The sequence below is a fragment of the Sesamum indicum genome, linkage group LG5 (genome assembly GCF_000512975.1).
Source record: "Sesamum indicum cultivar Zhongzhi No. 13 linkage group LG5, S_indicum_v1.0, whole genome shotgun sequence".
Lineage (NCBI taxonomy): Eukaryota > Viridiplantae > Streptophyta > Magnoliopsida > Lamiales > Pedaliaceae > Sesamum > Sesamum indicum.
In genome coordinates this window covers 12,583,968-12,600,777 of record NC_026149.1, presented here as the reverse complement: position 1 = coordinate 12,600,777, position 16,810 = coordinate 12,583,968, and the positions used below count along the sequence as shown (strand labels likewise).

Genomic DNA, 16,810 nt, shown 5'->3' with positions numbered 1-16,810 from the left:
AATAGTTCCTTTGTCGTTTTGGATGAAATCTGTCACGCTTCAAAAATTATAATATATAATTGTAGGATTAATTTGTATATTTTTATAAAATTTAGTTAATTAATAAATAAATTGTAGATTGAAAATAGAATATAATAAAATTTGAACGAAATATTTTGAAATTCGTTATAATATTTAAAAAAAATCATATTAATTAAGTAGGACTTAATGGTAATTACTAAAAAATTAAATAATATGAAAAAATAATATGATTAATAATTATAAACAAAAAAAAGAAAGAAAAGAGAAAGGCATGCGGTGGCCATCACCTCACCCACCGCCTCACTTTCTTTCTTTTTCTTAATCACCACACACACACACAAAACACAATTAGGAGTGCGGAGGATTAACAGGTACACGATTTTCTTATTTTAATTCATATTAATTTATATAATTATATTATTTAATTAGTTTATTTACTAAATATAATTTATATTGACCGATATATTATTTAATTAGAATATTTTACGAGTTTGGCTATTTAAATTAGTGTCGAATTAAATATCACATTTGATATAAAAATGATATAATTGATTAATTAAATTATTGTATTTATTAATTTAATTATTATTATTATAGTTAATTTACACAATTTCATCGAAAAAATTAATCAAATACGTAATTTTATGTATTGTTCTTTAATTAAATTATATCATAACGATAAATTAATAGAAAATTCATAGAAATATCCCGAAAATTATGTTTAAGAAAATTATGTTACTAAAGAGGAAAAATGAGGTTTTAATCATAATCTAATTTATGGATTATGTTAAAAACGATAGTTATAAATATATAAGAAGTTTGATTAAATGAATTTTTATGAGTTAGTTGATAAATTAAATATATATTTGAAAAGCTTAGAAAGTGTAGTTATTTAAAGAAATTGGAACAGATGTTTGGACTTCAATAAAGATATTAAGAGATTTGTGGAAAATGTACGAACATTATATAATATATTATTTAGAGTTTATAATATTATATATATTGATTATATGTATAATACTCTATTGTAGGATGTGACGACAAAATAGAAGGTTGAGCAGTTCCTTATGTTAATTGAATATTTTGGGATTTGAGCTAAGAATAGCTAATTGGATGTATATATATATATTGATATGTGTAGTATTGCATATTATATATATTGATTTCTTATATTTGATCGTGAACTTGGATTTATATTTATATACGTAGATTTTGTATATTCGTTGTTTATATATTTAGTCGACGACTATTTGTTGGATTACTTTTATATCGGTAGAATCGTAACTACGTGTTATATGTGATTGTAATGTATGGACGTGAGAGTTATGATTATGTGATCATATAATGGATTATTACATGAAATTGAATTGAGAAATTATTACTGAATAAGTAACTATTATAGATAATAGAATGATGGTGTTAGTGGTAGTGCTGTTGTGAATTGAAATAAAAGATGGTGCTTACCTAGTTGGAACATAGGCAATAATTTACGATAATGTGATTGATGATGATATAACTGATGATGTAATATGAAAAATAAATAAATATCCTGTGTTGTTAGCTACACACTGGGTGGTGTGGGGATGTCATAAGTGTTATGATATCCTGTGCTGATATTACTACACACTGGGATAAAGAGTGTGGGCATATCACATACAAGGGGTATCTTGTGCTGTATATAATATGACGTTGACTGAGATGATGATGGCTGGCAAAACTATTGACTGATGTACTCCAATTAGTGTAAGTAGGGCCCTTAGTTAATAAACGATAACGTCAAATAATACATCGTGGATTGATTTATAGTCGTGGGTATGCATTATCCGTTACATCTGTTGTTGCATATGATGAATATTTATTAGTTGATGTGATTGCATTGTACGTGACTTGCTACCTATGTATATACGTAGACTGGTTAGCTATACTTACTAAGTAAGCAGCTTATTTCTTACCACGTACTTTTCAGGAGATAGGTCACACTGACTAGACACATTAGACTTTGAGTCGGCCATTGTTCTTATTAGGTGGGTCAGTCATGACATCTGAAACCGAAGTTTTTGACTGTTTAATTGATAACTATTCTAGTCTTTTGCTGGATTTGCGCTCAAAATTTTGTATTGTTAGCTATTATGCTATTTTCCTTTGAGGTTATGTATATGAGGACATCTGATGAGGTAAATATAAACTTTTGATGATATCTATTATTTCTTGTGATATTTATATATTATATTAATAAAATAGCATTTATTTTACGGGTTGGAAAGACATTACTTATAGAATGAGTTGTAATTAAGAAATAGAATAAAATAGTGATAATTAAATATAGTGAATAGGGGATGCAACAATATCCACCATCAATTACATTCTATGGATTTAACCTAAATATGTTAACGAAGGATCATTCAAACAATATAACCTGTTGGACAGTACCTGCACTTGTAATGCATCCATAAACCTGATACTGATAGGATATGTACACTTCAATATCACTGTTCCCTTTCCCAAGACTACCAAACTTCTATTGCAATATGTTCCTCATAGTGACTAAAGACTGCAGGCAAAACTGAGGAGTAAAATGAAAAGATGCAAGAACCTTTCCTTCCTTTTCTCTTTCTTCTTCTCTCGTCTTCTTTTAAACTGACAGACATCTGAATTGATGGAGTTTGTTTCCTTCTCTTGAATTGTAAGTATTTAGTCCTTTGACGCGCATCTAAGACAGTTGCAATGGAAACCAAATCCTTCATACAGGATTGTCTGCCGAGCCTTGTAATCCATGCTAGCATCAATGTAGCATATCCGCAGTTCTTCCCCTGCAGCACCACACAAGTACTCAATATGTTATTGAAGGAGGTCTCACATGCACTTTCAAATAATTAGCTAATAATAGGGAAGCAATGGAAACAATAATTATGTTGAGACTGTCTTACTAGATGAATCTTCCCTGTTTGACAAAGAAAACAAGCAAATAACTTGGCAAAGCTTTATGCAATACATGAATGCTAGATGATACAGAAGAAGATTCTCAAGGGTGATTTGCTGTAGTTTATCACTTCATAGTTTATACAATACGATCAGTACCAAAGAGAGAACAGAAAAAGCCCCCTATTAGGAGGAACTTTCATGTGTAAACGTGTGAATATAAAGAAAAAGGTAGTACTAAAATGATATGTCTCCCTTTCTTCATCTGTGATTTCTCGGCCTGGGAGTAAGATGGACTATGACCAAAACCATCCTCTAAATGTTTTTAGCGAGCCAAACAAGGCCCGCTCTAGCACTATTAGCTAATTATGGGCATCATAATATTGATGAGTAAGAAAGACGACATAAAATTCTGCAAAACGCATAAACTGCAGGGTTCTCGGTTCACAGTGTCCTGGCTAAATCACATGTCCAGACAAAAGTTGAAATCAATGGGACTATCAAAGTTTCAACAACCAAGTCGAAAGAACGGACCTTCTTCAATGTCACGGAGAGCCTTTACTTTGGCATCCACATTCTCAATCCACACAATATTTACATTAGGATCTGCAATATAAGGAAAAAAGCATCATTTGCATGGACTTGCCATATTACTATTTTTATGCTGCTCTTTCACAGAAATGACAGATGCCAATACCCGACCCTAGCATTCTTTGTACTATGTGACTTGGAAACTTACTCCTGCTCTGGCTCAAGTGTATCTTTTGCCAATAAATACCAACTATCGTGACAGAAGTATGCCATAAACAACTTAAATGTAAATCCTTCCTAAAAATGCTAGTTACTAAAGAATTTCTTTGGCTATTACGGGAAAATGTAAATGCTGAGTTTGCAGAGAAATGAGAGATTTTACCACAATCATGATTGTATAAGGATGGAAGCACATAAACAGCGTTCCCAACAGCAGCTTCTGCTTCTACTGATGCTGCTGCCAAGGAAAGAAGATCTTCATATGATCCTATGGCCAATTCAATACGAAATGCATTGATACGAATCCGTGCCAACACACCAGCATACCATTCTTCAGTCAAAACTACTAAGTCAAAGACACAATCTTTTACACTCAGGGAAATAAGGTACTGAAGCTTTCATGAAATTGACTCGAGAGTATGCCATCAAGGGAAACAGAAACTTCAACTAATTTAAGTGTTGATAAACTTCAGTGCACAATGACAAGGATACATGCCATCTGCTCACTCCCAATATCCGAGCCCTCAAAAGTGTTATTTAGCAGGGCAACTTCCTTTTTCATCTGTGAATCATCAAGGGGAAAAATGGGAAGGAACTGAGTAATTTATGAATACTGATTAAATTAATGTTACATGATATATTGCATGTTTACATCAAATACCCTTCTCTTTTCTGCAGACACAAACAGGACACGCTTAAACATTTCCCTAGCCTCTTTTCACTTCTCACCATTAGCGGCACCTATAGGATCTGGGGGGGAAATACTGAAGGTCCAAGAGATAAAATGGAAAATGAGTCAAACCCCTTGAACCCACTAGGACCCCTAGCATGCACACTGAGAGAACCCAACCTAACAAACTAACTATTGAAGTAGGAGAACCAAGATAACAACAATAACCTCCACATTAGCATCCCAAAAATACTGATGTAGTTCCCGAGTTCCAAACCTTGCCATTAGGAATATAGTAGGCCACCCCAGGAAAACATGGTTTGAAGGAATTGCAGAATTAAATATATCAACTATCCTTCTGATCAAATACCCAACCTCCAAATGGTGTATCTCCCACTCTGAAGAATTTCTTAAGGGAGTAAAACATTTTTATTAAGGATTTTAGAACAGAAGAAAGTGACATACCAATTGGATTGTGAAACATTAAAGCTTTGTTCAGAAACTGGTGATGCTGACCTTAGAAATTCTATCAGATGATGGAATCTCTGGTTGAAGTATGTCAAGAACATCAGACGAGACGACTCCGGAGATAACCTGACAAGCCAGACGCTTCACCAGAAGCGGATACTTTAGACCCTGCAGTCTTCAGAAGGAAAAGTGAATATCAATATCATCAAGTAATATGATAAGAGGTCTACAGAGATCCACATACCTGCAATATTCATTAAATCTCGACCAATCTGCCTTCTTTTCAACATCATAAAACTTCTAATGCCATGAAATAGAGATTATGAGTAAATAAAAGAAATATGGAATGCAAAAGACGAAATAAGACCTCATCAAAACCAAGAGGGAGGAGAACCCAACAGAAGGTAGGGTAACAAACTGTAAAACAAAAGAAAGATTCTACTAGATTAGCGGGCAAGGATGCATAAGTATATCGATTTCAATTCTAATGGATATATAGCAGATAGCAACTCGCAAAATAGATTGTCAAACAAACTCATATAGTACTTCTTTTGTACCCGTTATCCAGACAACTTTTCATAGCCAAACATGCAGATGCAAACATCAAAATAGATGAAACACTGTCCTAGAACATAGTCCTAGAACAGCCTAGAGAGTGACCCCATGATGGAACCAGAATAGATTAATTAGAAAGTCCAGTCAGTCACCAACAACCTGATATCAGACACATTTTCTGAAATGCTGAGCAAACTCTTTCCACTGTACCATTCCCTCTTTGCAAACTACAGAAGCACTTGAAATATTCTTGTCTGCCAGCCGGTTTTGACTGGCCTATACAGGGATTTGTTTGGGGAACATTAGAAAAAGATAGACTTGAGTGTTCACCAAAGAAGAGCATTTTTTGACCCATCATCATCAGACCGAGTAGGTCCACACTTAAGCCTACATTTTACCTTCACAGAGAACATAATTCTAGTTTCCTTTAATTGAATTCCTGGGGAAAGAAAACTGGATGGCAGCCCGGGTTATAAAAGGAAAAACGTAAACGTAGTATTCGTTTGAGCTAGAGGTCGATTAGCTTGGAAGCCCGACCTCGACTAATGAAACACTCATGCTTCACCGCACAGCCCTTGCGGCTCACCTACGATCCATCTTGGGACAGTTTACACATTCTGAATAAGAACTTGATGGAGGAATGGATGGTGAGGAAGGTAACCTTGGACTGGTCTTCACACTGTGTACTGCAAAAGGACACAGTTTGAGAAGCTTCCAAGCTTCGGGCGCTGCTTGGAAGTTTCCTGAGGCAGAAATAGCAGACGGTGTGAACGGAAGATAGCGAAGGATGCGAAACAATGGGTTGTGCAGTGTGGATAAGTTCTCCGGCACTAATCCTCCGAGAGGCAAACACGCCCCGGCCCGCATACTCAGTGAGTCCGACGTGAATGGGAGGCGGCGAAGGACGAGTCGCGGTCGACTGAGAGGCGGAAGTCGAGAAGGAGGAGGGGAACGACAGCGTTGCGATGTGAGAGCTATGGAGCTTTCTCAATTGCAGAGCCCAAAAGCTGTAGCGGGCTAGGCGCGACATTCTTTGAGATGTATGGAAGTCTGAAGAGCTTAACACGCTCAATTTATAGGTCGTGGCCCATGGGCCCATAGAATAGCCCAAAATAGGCTCAAGGACCAACTTCAATATTAGTATGCCAAAGCCCATATTTGGAGGCTTTTAAAATTTTAAAAAATTCTTACTCGCACCTTGTTCGATCCAAACAGAGCAAGTATGATACAATTAGTTGTCTATTTGGACAAAAATTTCCCAAAATTCTGCAATTTACGTAGCAATTTACCTACATTCTTTAAACAACGACCATGTCTGCATTACATTACTTTAAGCATTGTAATTTGGTATTACACCCATCCTTTCTATAGCATTAGCAAGCTGAGTAGAGGTAACGGTTTATACGCATCCCCCATTCACCCGAATAATCTGCCCATTCACCCACTCACCCGCATCACTCGCCAAAAACCCCACCACCGGCGCCACATCATCCGCTTCCCCCAACCGCCCCAGCGGGCACTCCTCCACCAACTTTTTCACTGTCTCCTCCGTCTTCCCCGCGTAGAACATATCCGTCGCCACCGCCCCTGGTGCCACCGCATTCGCAGTTATCCCCGTTCCCTTCAGCTCCTTCGCTAGTATCTTCACCATCGCCTCCACCGCCGCCTTTGACGCTGTGTACGCCCCGTATTTCGGAATCAATGCCGCCACCAGTGACGCTGTCAAGCATATGATCCGTCCTCCTCCACCGCGCTTGATCCTGTACTTATACATTACAACAATACGGATAATTGAATCAAATAATTGACAATCTTAAAAGCCAAACGCTAAAATTAAAATTGATTCCGGAAAAGTGAAGTTATCATTAAAAATTAAGAAAACACACACACTCACCTATTGGCCGCTTCTCTGCAGCACAAGAAGGCTCCTCGAGCATTGACGCTGAAGGTACGGTCGAAATCTTCGAGGGTGGTATGAGCAAGCGTGGGATACTTGGCGTCTAGTACTGCGGCTGAGTTGACAAAGATGTGAACAGGAGAGTTGAAGGCGGATTCCGCGGCGTCGAAGAGGGATTTGACCTGGTCGGGGTGGGAGATATCGGCTTGAAAGGTGACGGCACGGAGAGCGGAGGGGGTGTTAATTTGGGCGGCAACAGAATGGGCTTGAGCGGAGTTGGAGGCGTAGTTAATTAGGAGTTTGGCGCCGAGAGAAGCCAAATGGAGGGCAATAGCACGGCCAATGCCACGAGAGGCGCCTGTGACAATTGCAACTCGGTCTTGGAGCGGGAGGGAGTTGGTGCTTGATTCAGCCATTATCAGGGTTGTGTATGAATAAGTTGGTGGGAGGATTGTCTTGGTCAATGTGGTAGGAATAGGATGGACATTCATATTGGTATTCGTATTCAGACAGAGTGTACTGGAAATTACGAGAAGTGAGCGCTTAAGTCAGCACAGTCCCAGTAGGCAGTAGTTGGACAGAGAAGGCCCAATGAACGAGTTGTCAGTTTGTGATTAGTCCTTTTGACCTAATCCGCTTTCACCAAAACGATTGTCTGCCGAGCCTCATAATGCATGCTAGCATCCATGTAGCATACCTGCAGTTCTTCCCCTGCACCTGCAGCACCACACAAGTACCCAATCAAACACTAATGCAAGAAATTCACCTTCTTCCTCATTTGAGACATTTCTTCTTTCATTTTGTCCAATTTGTAAGGAGCTTAGGTATGATTTTCTTTGCTTTTGTGCACATTGGTGGATCTTTTTATGCAAAAAATTCACATCCACTTGCAATATCATGACAATCATGAAACCTTGGTCCAATATTCTAGTTGTTCTACCAGATTTTCGGATATACTTTCTTATCACAATAAGACATTATAAATGATTTTGTTGAAGATTGTGACGTCCGTAAAATTTTTCACGTAATTGAGACACTAATTGATAATTATTAGAAATTTAGATGTAATTAGTAAATAAATTATAGATTAAATTTGGGATATAATAAAACTTGAAAGGATTAAATTGGAGTTCGTTATAATATTTTAAATCAAATCATATTAATTAAGAAAATTAGGAAGGACGTAATGGGTATTTTGGTAAAAGTTTAATTAAAAAATAAAATAATAATAATATTTTAAATATATAAACATATATATAATAATATATATATATAAGGAGTGAGGAGAGAGAGAGAGAGCTTTGAAATTTGAGGCGGCGGGGGCCTCTCTATTTACCCTTCTCCATTTTAAGATTTACACTCACCCACATTTTACATTTTACACATAGCAACGCACACACACAGCAACGCACGCACAGGTATGGATGTTGGATTTTAATTTTTAATAATTAATATAATTATATTATTTAATTACTTCGTTTATTAAATATTGATTATATTGAGCGATGTACTATTTAATTGGAGTACTTTATGATTTTGGATATTTAAATTAGTGTCGTATTAAATATCATATTTGCTATAAAAATGATATAGTTGGGTAATTAAAATATTAGATTTGTTAGATTTAATTATTACTATAGCTAATTTACACAATTCCATCAGAATGATTAACGAAATATGTAATTCTATGTATTGTTGCTTAATTAAATTGTATAGCAACTGTAAATTGACAGAAAATTCATAGAAATACTTCGGAAGTTATATTTTGGAAATATTATGTTATTAATGAGGGAAAGGAGGTTTCAGTGGTAATATAATTTACGAATGTTATTAAAAATGATAGTTATAAATATATAAAGGGTTTGATTAAGTGAATTCTTATGAATTATTTGATAAATTAAATATATTGATTATACGCATTATAATTTATTATAGGACGTGACAATAAGGTAGAGGGTTGAGCAGTCCCTCGTAAAATAGAAGCATTTTGGGATATAAGGTAAGTATAGCTAATTGGATTTATATATATATCTGTATGTGTAGTATTGTATATATTATATATATTGGTTTCTTGGATGCGATCATGGACTTGGCTTTATATTATTATACGTGGCTTTCGTATATTGATTGTTTACATAATTAGTTGTGAATTATTTGAATATTGGTGAAATTGTTATTATGTGTCATATGTGTTTGTAATATTTGGACGTGAGAGTGGTATGATTACGTGATTGTAGTATGAAATCAAATAGGGAGCACTTATTGAGGAAGTAAATATTATAAAGAAAAGAATGATGATCGTGAATTAAAATAGAAGATGATGCTTACCTAGTTAGGAACACGGTCAATGGTTTATGAAAATGTGATTGATGATAATGTGATTGATAATGAGATATGAAAAATATATGATTTAAGCTAGGTAACATGGCGCGTAGGGTACCAGGGTATTCCGGGGCAGCAGGGAATATCCTGTGCTGTTAGCTACACACTAGGGTGGTGTGGGGGTACCATGTTTGTTGTGATGTCTTGTGCTATATTACTACACAGCTGGAGTAAAAGAGTGTGGAGATATCACACAACGGGTATCCTGTGCTGTATATGATATGATGATGGCCGGCAAAACCATTGACTGATGTACTCCAGCTAGAGTAAGTGGGGCCCTTAACTAATAAATGATAACAAATGAATATTATGTCGTGGATTGATTTACAGCTATGAGTATGTATTGTTGCTTATATCTGATGTTGTTGTATTATAAATGACTGTTGTCGGTGTGACTGCATGTACGTGAATCTTTATCTGTGTATATATATAGACTGGTCAGCTATACTTATTGAGTAGGCAGCTCATTCCTTGCCACGTACTTTTCAGGAGATAGGTCACACTGATTAGCCACATTGGACTTTGAGCGGTGCCTTAGTCTTTATTAGGTGGGTCAGCCGTGACTTCTGAAGCCAGAGTTTTTAATTATTGGGTTGTTAAATATTTTGGTTTTTTATCGGGATTTGTGTTTTAAGTTGTGGTATGATTTTTCTTGAGGTTATGTACATGAGAACATCTAGTGAAGGTGAACATAAACTTTTGGAGGTATCTATTATCTTTTGTGGTATATATATATATTATATTGATAAATTAGAATTTATTTTACGAGTTGAAAGAAAATTACTTATAGAATGAGTTTTGATTAAAGAAATGATGAAATAGTGATAATTAGATGTAGCGAGTAGGGAGTGCTACAAAGATGGCTCACTTGTTGACACTATTTTGTCAAGCTTGGAACCTTTGCATAGCAGGCATTTTGGCGATTTAGCTACATTCTTTAAACAACGATCATGTTTGTATTAAATTACTTCACGCATTGTATTACAACTCCAATTAAGGAACATAATTTGGAATTACACCCATTCTTTCTCTAGCAAGAGCAAGCTGATGAGTAGAGGTAACGTTTTATACGTATCCCCCATTCACCCGAATAATCTGCCCGTTCACCCACTCACCCGCATCACTCGCTAGAAACCCCACCACCGGGGTCACATCATCCGTCTCCCCCAGCCGCCCCATCGGACACACCTCCACCGCCTGTTTCACCATCTCCTCCGTCTTCCCCGCGTAAAACATCTCCGTCGCCACCGCCCCTGGTGCCACCCCATTCGCAGTTATCCCCGTTCCCTTCAGCTCCTTCGCTAGTATCTTCACCATCGCCTCCACCGCCGCCTTTGACGCTGTGTACGCCCCGTATCCCGGCCTAAATGCTGCCACCAGTGACGTCGTCAAGCATATGATCCTTCCTCCTCCACCGCGCTTGATCCTGTACTTGTATACATTACACCAATATGGATAATTGAATTGACTATCTCAAACCCTAAATTAAAATTGATTCCGGAAATTGAAGTTATATCATTAAAAGCTAAGAAAACACACACACCTATTGGCGGCTTCTCTGCAGCACAAGAAGGCGCCTCGCACGTTGACGCTGAAGGTGCGGTCGAAATCTTCGAGGGTAGTATCAGCAAGCGTGGGATACTTGGGGTCTAGTATTCCGGCTGAGTTGACAAGGATGTGAACAGGAGAGTTGAAGGCGGACTCTGCGGCGTCGAAGAGGGATTTGACCTGGTCGGGGTGTGAGATATCGGCTTGGAAGGTGACGGCGCGGAGAGCGGAGGGGGTGTTAATTTGGGCGGCAACAGAAAGGGCTTGAGCGGAGTTGGAGGCGTAGTTGATGAGGAGTTTGGCGCCGAGAGAAGCCAAATGGAGGGCAATAGCACGGCCAATGCCGCGAGAGGCGCCGGTGACAACCGCGACTCTGTCTTGGAGAGGGAGGGGGTTGGTACTTGATTCAGCCATGAGTGAGTTAGCGGCTGTGGAAGGAGTGATGAGTGGAGTCAGTACTGTAATGTAGGATGAACATATCAGTCATTCGTATATAAAGGAAGGGGTGGAGGTGAAAAGCTAAAATTTGGTTCCATATCCAATTTGTAATCAATTAAATTAATTCTTTAATAAGCGTAATATATTTAAAATGGAATTGATTGTTTTTTTAATATGTAGCGTAATATATTTAAAATATAATTTGATTTTTTTAATACATATTAAATAATTTATAATTATTATAATTGATTCAAATTTAATTAAATATAATCTAATTAACATTTGCCCAGATAAGTTTGTAGCTGCCGCAGTTACTGGAGATCATGAGTGAATGACATCAGCGCTTAAGTCATTCCCAGTCGCAGTCGCCGTGGTTCGTTGTCAACTTGTAATTAAGCCTGCTGTTACCATCTCTTCAAGTCATCAACCAGTAGAAATTTTTTTATTAATAACAGGTATAAAAACCAGATTAAAAATATAAAATAAGTATGATGTGGATTTATTATGTTATTAATTATTTTTTAAATTGTATATCAATTAAAATATATATATTATATTTATTTTATAATTAATTTAAATATATTCAACCTCAATTTAAATCAAAATTTCTCTCGAACCCAACCACAACTGCATTTGACGCTCATAATAGTAATTTGTTTTGGCTTGATTGATACGGACTCAGGTTTTCACTTTTTCATTTACTCAAATTTATTCTAGTTTTTTATTTCCGCATTGGATTTCGTAGAGCTTTTGAAAAATACCACAAATTGTTGAGAAAAACTAAACTACGAAAGTTGAGGAAAAAAAAGAAAATTGTAAAATGTTTGATGAAATAATTTTTAAAATATAATTAGAAAAATAAAAAGTACGAGAAAATAGTTTTTTTTAGAAAAATTACACCAAGAAGTGGCCTTATTTGATGCGACTGTAACTGGTTCAAGTTTTACCGATTGCAGTTCCACAATTATTGAGCATAGAGTGTGGACGAACATTTCATACAGTTTGGATTCTATGTGCATTGGCATTTCATATGATGTAACAAGTCTATTATCTAAACATCGGCCATCATCTTTCTAGGTCAATGGTCACAATCCTGCACCCTTTTCCTCGGTGTCGAGGAGAGATCCATAATTAGGAGACTAAATAAGTTATCCTGACCTCATCACTTCAGAAATTAACTACGAGATTAATAATTAGGAGAGGAATAAGTTATCCGGACCTCATCGCTTCAGAAATTAACTGACCAACCACCTGCGTCGGCTTAAGAGTGATTGGAGAGCATTCACAAACACATCACTTGTACAAACATCATTGCAATTTCAAAGAAAGGAACCATCTGAAGCAAGCATATGTCGGCAATCAGTACTTCGTCCAGCATGTGGTTTAAACTAGTACATAACACTGTCACCAAAATACTAGCTACTCTAAACTTGAGGCATCCCCACATGGATGCATCATAACCCCAAGAAATTACCAACTATGCATCCAAATCACTATCAGTAGCTTTCTCGGCTCCAGCTCCTGCTCCTGCTCCTTGTCGTCGGACTTCGACTCCAGCTCCTTGAGTCATAAGGTGACTTTGAGTAAGACCTCTCCCTATAATGGCGGCCCCGAGGTGAAATGGATCTGCATTAATAAACAAGGTATTCCATTCCTTTCATTTACTCATAATACAATTTAATGTCCAACTGATTCAACAGTTTGCATACCTCGAGACATGTCTTCTCCTTGAAGAAGGAGAATAATAATCAGGGCTACGAGAGTAAGCTCGAGCATCGTGTGGTGAGGGCGAATATGAATGTCTATAACGAGGTGATCGAGAATAACGAAGAGAGGACGACCTCCGTCTACAATGGCATGAATTGAACTTTAGACATGCAATGTAGCTACTACTAAATCATGACAAGAGAAGAATCCACAAACCCCATTCACCTTATACGCTCTCGTGCCCGCATTTCCGAAGGTTTCTTTCTATTTTCTTCGGCAAACACAACAGTCAACTCCCGTCCAAGAAGTACCTGACCATCCATCTGATACTTTGCTTCAGCTGCATCATCAGGGTCAACATATTGCACAAAACCAAAGCCACGAGGCTCCCTGCATGATTTAACATAATTCACGTAAGAATAGTATCTAAAATCAGTGAGGATTCAGCAAACTCCCAGATAATTACAATGCAGCTTCACAACTAGTCATTTTGACAGCTACCCGAATCTGAACCAGGAAGCAAGTTAGCTCACTGTGGGGAACTCAGTATTCAGTAATGCAAATATATAGCAGCTAACCTTGTGAGAGCAAGGTTAAGACTTGCAATTCTTCAAGACTTCAACTTCTTCATAATTGTATTCATACTCTACTTTGCTTCAATCTTCAAGTTCATTAAGATGATCTTGACCTCTAAATACTTCATTCTTGTCTTCATCACTTTCAAATAAAAAAATTAAGAAAAAAGAACAAATTCCCATGAAACAAATGCAGTAGCAAGAAGATGACGTCCAGCCAATCTTGCGAAATAAAGTGAACATCATTTAAGATTTTCTTTAATCAGTTCAAAGCCAATGATGAATCTCTCCCTGGAAGAGATCAATTAACAAAATATTACTAACCCAGTGTAATAGTCACGTGGCAGATAGATGTCCTTAAGAGGACCAAATTCCCCAAATGGCCCACGAAGGTCTTCCGGCCTGCAAAACAAAGTTTAACTACAGATTTAGGATGTAACCATGCAGTTTAAGATGGGAGACTAGGGATATAATTTCTCCAAAGCAACCTCAGTAGCTGAGCCATAAGTTAACAATTGAGCGAATCGGCTTTGTTGAAGCAATGGAAACTTCAGGTCAAATTGCAGAGAATAAGATGTACATTATCAAGTATAAGTAGAAGTGAGAAAATGAAGGACAATACTGATCGGTGTCTTCATAGCAATCTGGCTATCCATAAAACATATTCAGTTACAGAGAAGTATATATTGAAATTCATTATTGGACCAGCTTAATTGATCATTAAGAAAGTTTGCCGTTATAATTTATGATTTTGTGGCTTTTGTTTGACGTGCCACTGTAAGAAAGCACTCCCCATTTTCTCTCTCTCATCAATTCTCCTACTCCTAGAGCATTATTCTCATGCCTTCTCAACACCCAAAAGCGGGATAAGAAAATACTGATGAGTCTGAGTCTGCCTCCTATGATAAGTCCTCCCTACTCATCATAAAAACTGATCGCATAATCAACAACAAATTGAGCCAAAAGAAGCATCAAGCTTATGAAAAATTGATGTACATATTATAGAAGGTACATAAGTAGGGCAAATTGATCAAATACATGCGCAAACCTGCAATCATGGCGAAGATTGCGGACCAAGAGGCTAGTGGGAAGGTCTTTGTCACGGCTTCTATAGCGGCTCCTAGGACTTGGGCTTCGGTATCTCCTGCTGTAACCCCTAGGGCTAGGAGACGGACTTCTGCTGTATCTTCTGCCCATTTTCAACCTATTTCACATAGAAACACGAAACTATATTACATCAGCCGTTGAGTACAAATATTCCAACGCAATCTTTTTCCTTTCACCGTCAAAATTGCACGGGACCATTGGAAATCACAAGCCACAGACATGCACCAGCACCACCACGAAAGATATCAGAGGATCTTGATTGTTCTAGTGCTAAATCTATCAAGCCGTTCACAAAAGGAGAAAATCCCAGCAGCTGAACAATTCAATTATTACAGTTTAACAATAAAAACAAAAAGAAAAAAACATCGAATTTTTCATCCGACCAAAAAAAACCACACAACACTCCAGCATAATAAAGCTTGCCACGAAATTGAAACGAAAAGGACTAAACAAAACAAAATCACATAAAAGTAATTCAATGAAACACATTGAAATATTACCAGAGAGACGATCTCAGACGTAGACACACAAATGGAGGTGTGATTACAAATTTTCTCTCCTCTTCCTTTCTGCCTTTATATGCAATGCAGGCTCCGGATTTGGGATGCTTCTCGAGAAGCTTCTATTGACCCTCTCCAGTTTGGGCTTTTCCCCTTCAAAGCCCATAAATTGTCATTTTGGGCTATGGGCCTTACAGGTCAAATTAGAGACTGTTTGTTATAACTTTTAAAAATGTACTTTTCAGCTCTAAAAGTGTTTTTAAGCCCAAAACTAAAAAAATGTCATTTCTAATTGCTTTGACTTTTCTATAAAAAAAATATATTTTTTTTATTTTTTTATTATTTTATCCTTATTATAATAATATTAGTTCAATTTAACCGCTTTTAATCTATTTTCTAAAATTATATATCTAAAGTTGATATTTTAGAGATTTCAAATAATTTGAATAATTTAACAATGCTGAAATTTACTCATTCACTTTTTTACGTATTTAATATTTTAGAATATTTGTATTTTATCTACTACATTATCTAATTATCTTATTTTTGTATTATTGAAAAATATAAATTAAATGGCTATGAATAATTAATAAAATAATTTATATTTGCAAACATGCAGGTTTAATTCTTGTGTATGAATGAACAATTATATTACTTAGTCAGAACATTGTTAAATGTAACATTTAATTTTGCTATTAATATTTTTCACAAATAAAAGATGAAATATACTAATTAAACTAAAATTAATTATTTTTTATGGAAAAATAATAATTATTGTCAAACCACAAGTGAAAATATAAGCAAAAATAATAAATTTTTTAATACATAAGGACGAAACAATTTTAATCAATTAAATTTGTCTTAAATATGATCTTTTTCCCAAATACTATTTAATTTAGTTTTTGTGCGCTTTTCCTAACACCATCCATTTTTAATTGTACTGTAACTTCCAATTTATTTTATAAAAATTATTTATCTGAAAAATCAAAAGTTTTTTCAAATACTCCCTTAATTCATTTGATAAGTGATTTCCCAAAATTAATCTTATAAAACTTTTTTCTTTTTTACATAAAATCATTTTAGTTCCTCACTTATATTTTCAACTGCAATTTGGTATCTTGCACATTAATTTGAAGTATTTACTGTTTAATGATTGTTTAAATTGATGCATACTAAATTTTAGTCCAATCATAAAGGTCAAAGAACTTTTAAAGAAATCCTAAGGAAATTATGATGTTGAAGTGATATATATTGGTATGGTGTACAAAATATA

At 36.1% G+C, this 16,810-nt stretch overlaps 4 protein-coding genes across 7 annotated transcripts; all 4 read right to left on the bottom strand.

Moving 5' to 3' along the window:
• LOC105162472 (histone-lysine N-methyltransferase ATXR4) lies at positions 2,324–6,572 on the bottom strand. 2 transcript variants are annotated; one of them, XM_011080497.2, is made up of 7 exons: positions 6,045–6,572; positions 5,073–5,128; positions 4,877–5,003; positions 4,183–4,252; positions 3,854–4,033; positions 3,475–3,546; positions 2,324–2,831 (listed from the first exon to the last, which is right to left on the bottom strand). In XM_011080497.2, the coding sequence occupies exons 1-7, from the start codon at positions 6,537–6,539 to the stop codon at positions 2,713–2,715; spliced, it is 1,119 nt and encodes a 372-aa protein (XP_011078799.2). In that variant the 5' UTR covers positions 6,540–6,572; the 3' UTR covers positions 2,324–2,712. The 2 variants fall into 2 exon arrangements, with proteins under 2 accessions (XP_011078799.2, XP_020549666.1); XM_020694007.1 differs by having other exon boundaries at positions 5,073–5,125.
• On the bottom strand, positions 6,605–7,910 carry LOC105162471 (short-chain type dehydrogenase/reductase). Its single transcript, XM_011080494.2, has 2 exons — positions 7,278–7,910; positions 6,605–7,143 (listed from the first exon to the last, which is right to left on the bottom strand). Exons 1-2 carry the CDS (start codon positions 7,769–7,771, stop codon positions 6,783–6,785), a joined length of 855 nt encoding a protein of 284 aa, XP_011078796.1. The 5' UTR covers positions 7,772–7,910; the 3' UTR covers positions 6,605–6,782.
• On the bottom strand, positions 10,596–11,697 carry LOC110011243 (short-chain type dehydrogenase/reductase-like). Its single transcript, XM_011080495.2, has 2 exons — positions 11,206–11,697; positions 10,596–11,088 (listed from the first exon to the last, which is right to left on the bottom strand). Exons 1-2 carry the CDS (start codon positions 11,622–11,624, stop codon positions 10,728–10,730), a joined length of 780 nt encoding a protein of 259 aa, XP_011078797.1. The 5' UTR covers positions 11,625–11,697; the 3' UTR covers positions 10,596–10,727.
• On the bottom strand, positions 12,930–15,642 carry LOC105162470 (serine/arginine-rich SC35-like splicing factor SCL33). Of its 3 annotated transcripts, none has more exons than XM_011080492.2 (6): positions 15,538–15,642; positions 14,979–15,134; positions 14,255–14,332; positions 13,581–13,745; positions 13,358–13,495; positions 12,930–13,274 (listed from the first exon to the last, which is right to left on the bottom strand). In XM_011080492.2, the coding sequence occupies exons 2-6, from the start codon at positions 15,125–15,127 to the stop codon at positions 13,145–13,147; spliced, it is 660 nt and encodes a 219-aa protein (XP_011078794.1). In that variant the 5' UTR covers positions 15,128–15,134; positions 15,538–15,642; the 3' UTR covers positions 12,930–13,144. The 3 variants fall into 3 exon arrangements, with proteins under 3 accessions (XP_011078794.1, XP_020549802.1, XP_020549803.1); XM_020694143.1 differs by having other exon boundaries at positions 14,979–15,350; positions 15,538–15,605; XM_020694144.1 differs by lacking the exon at positions 15,538–15,642 and adding an exon at positions 15,214–15,456.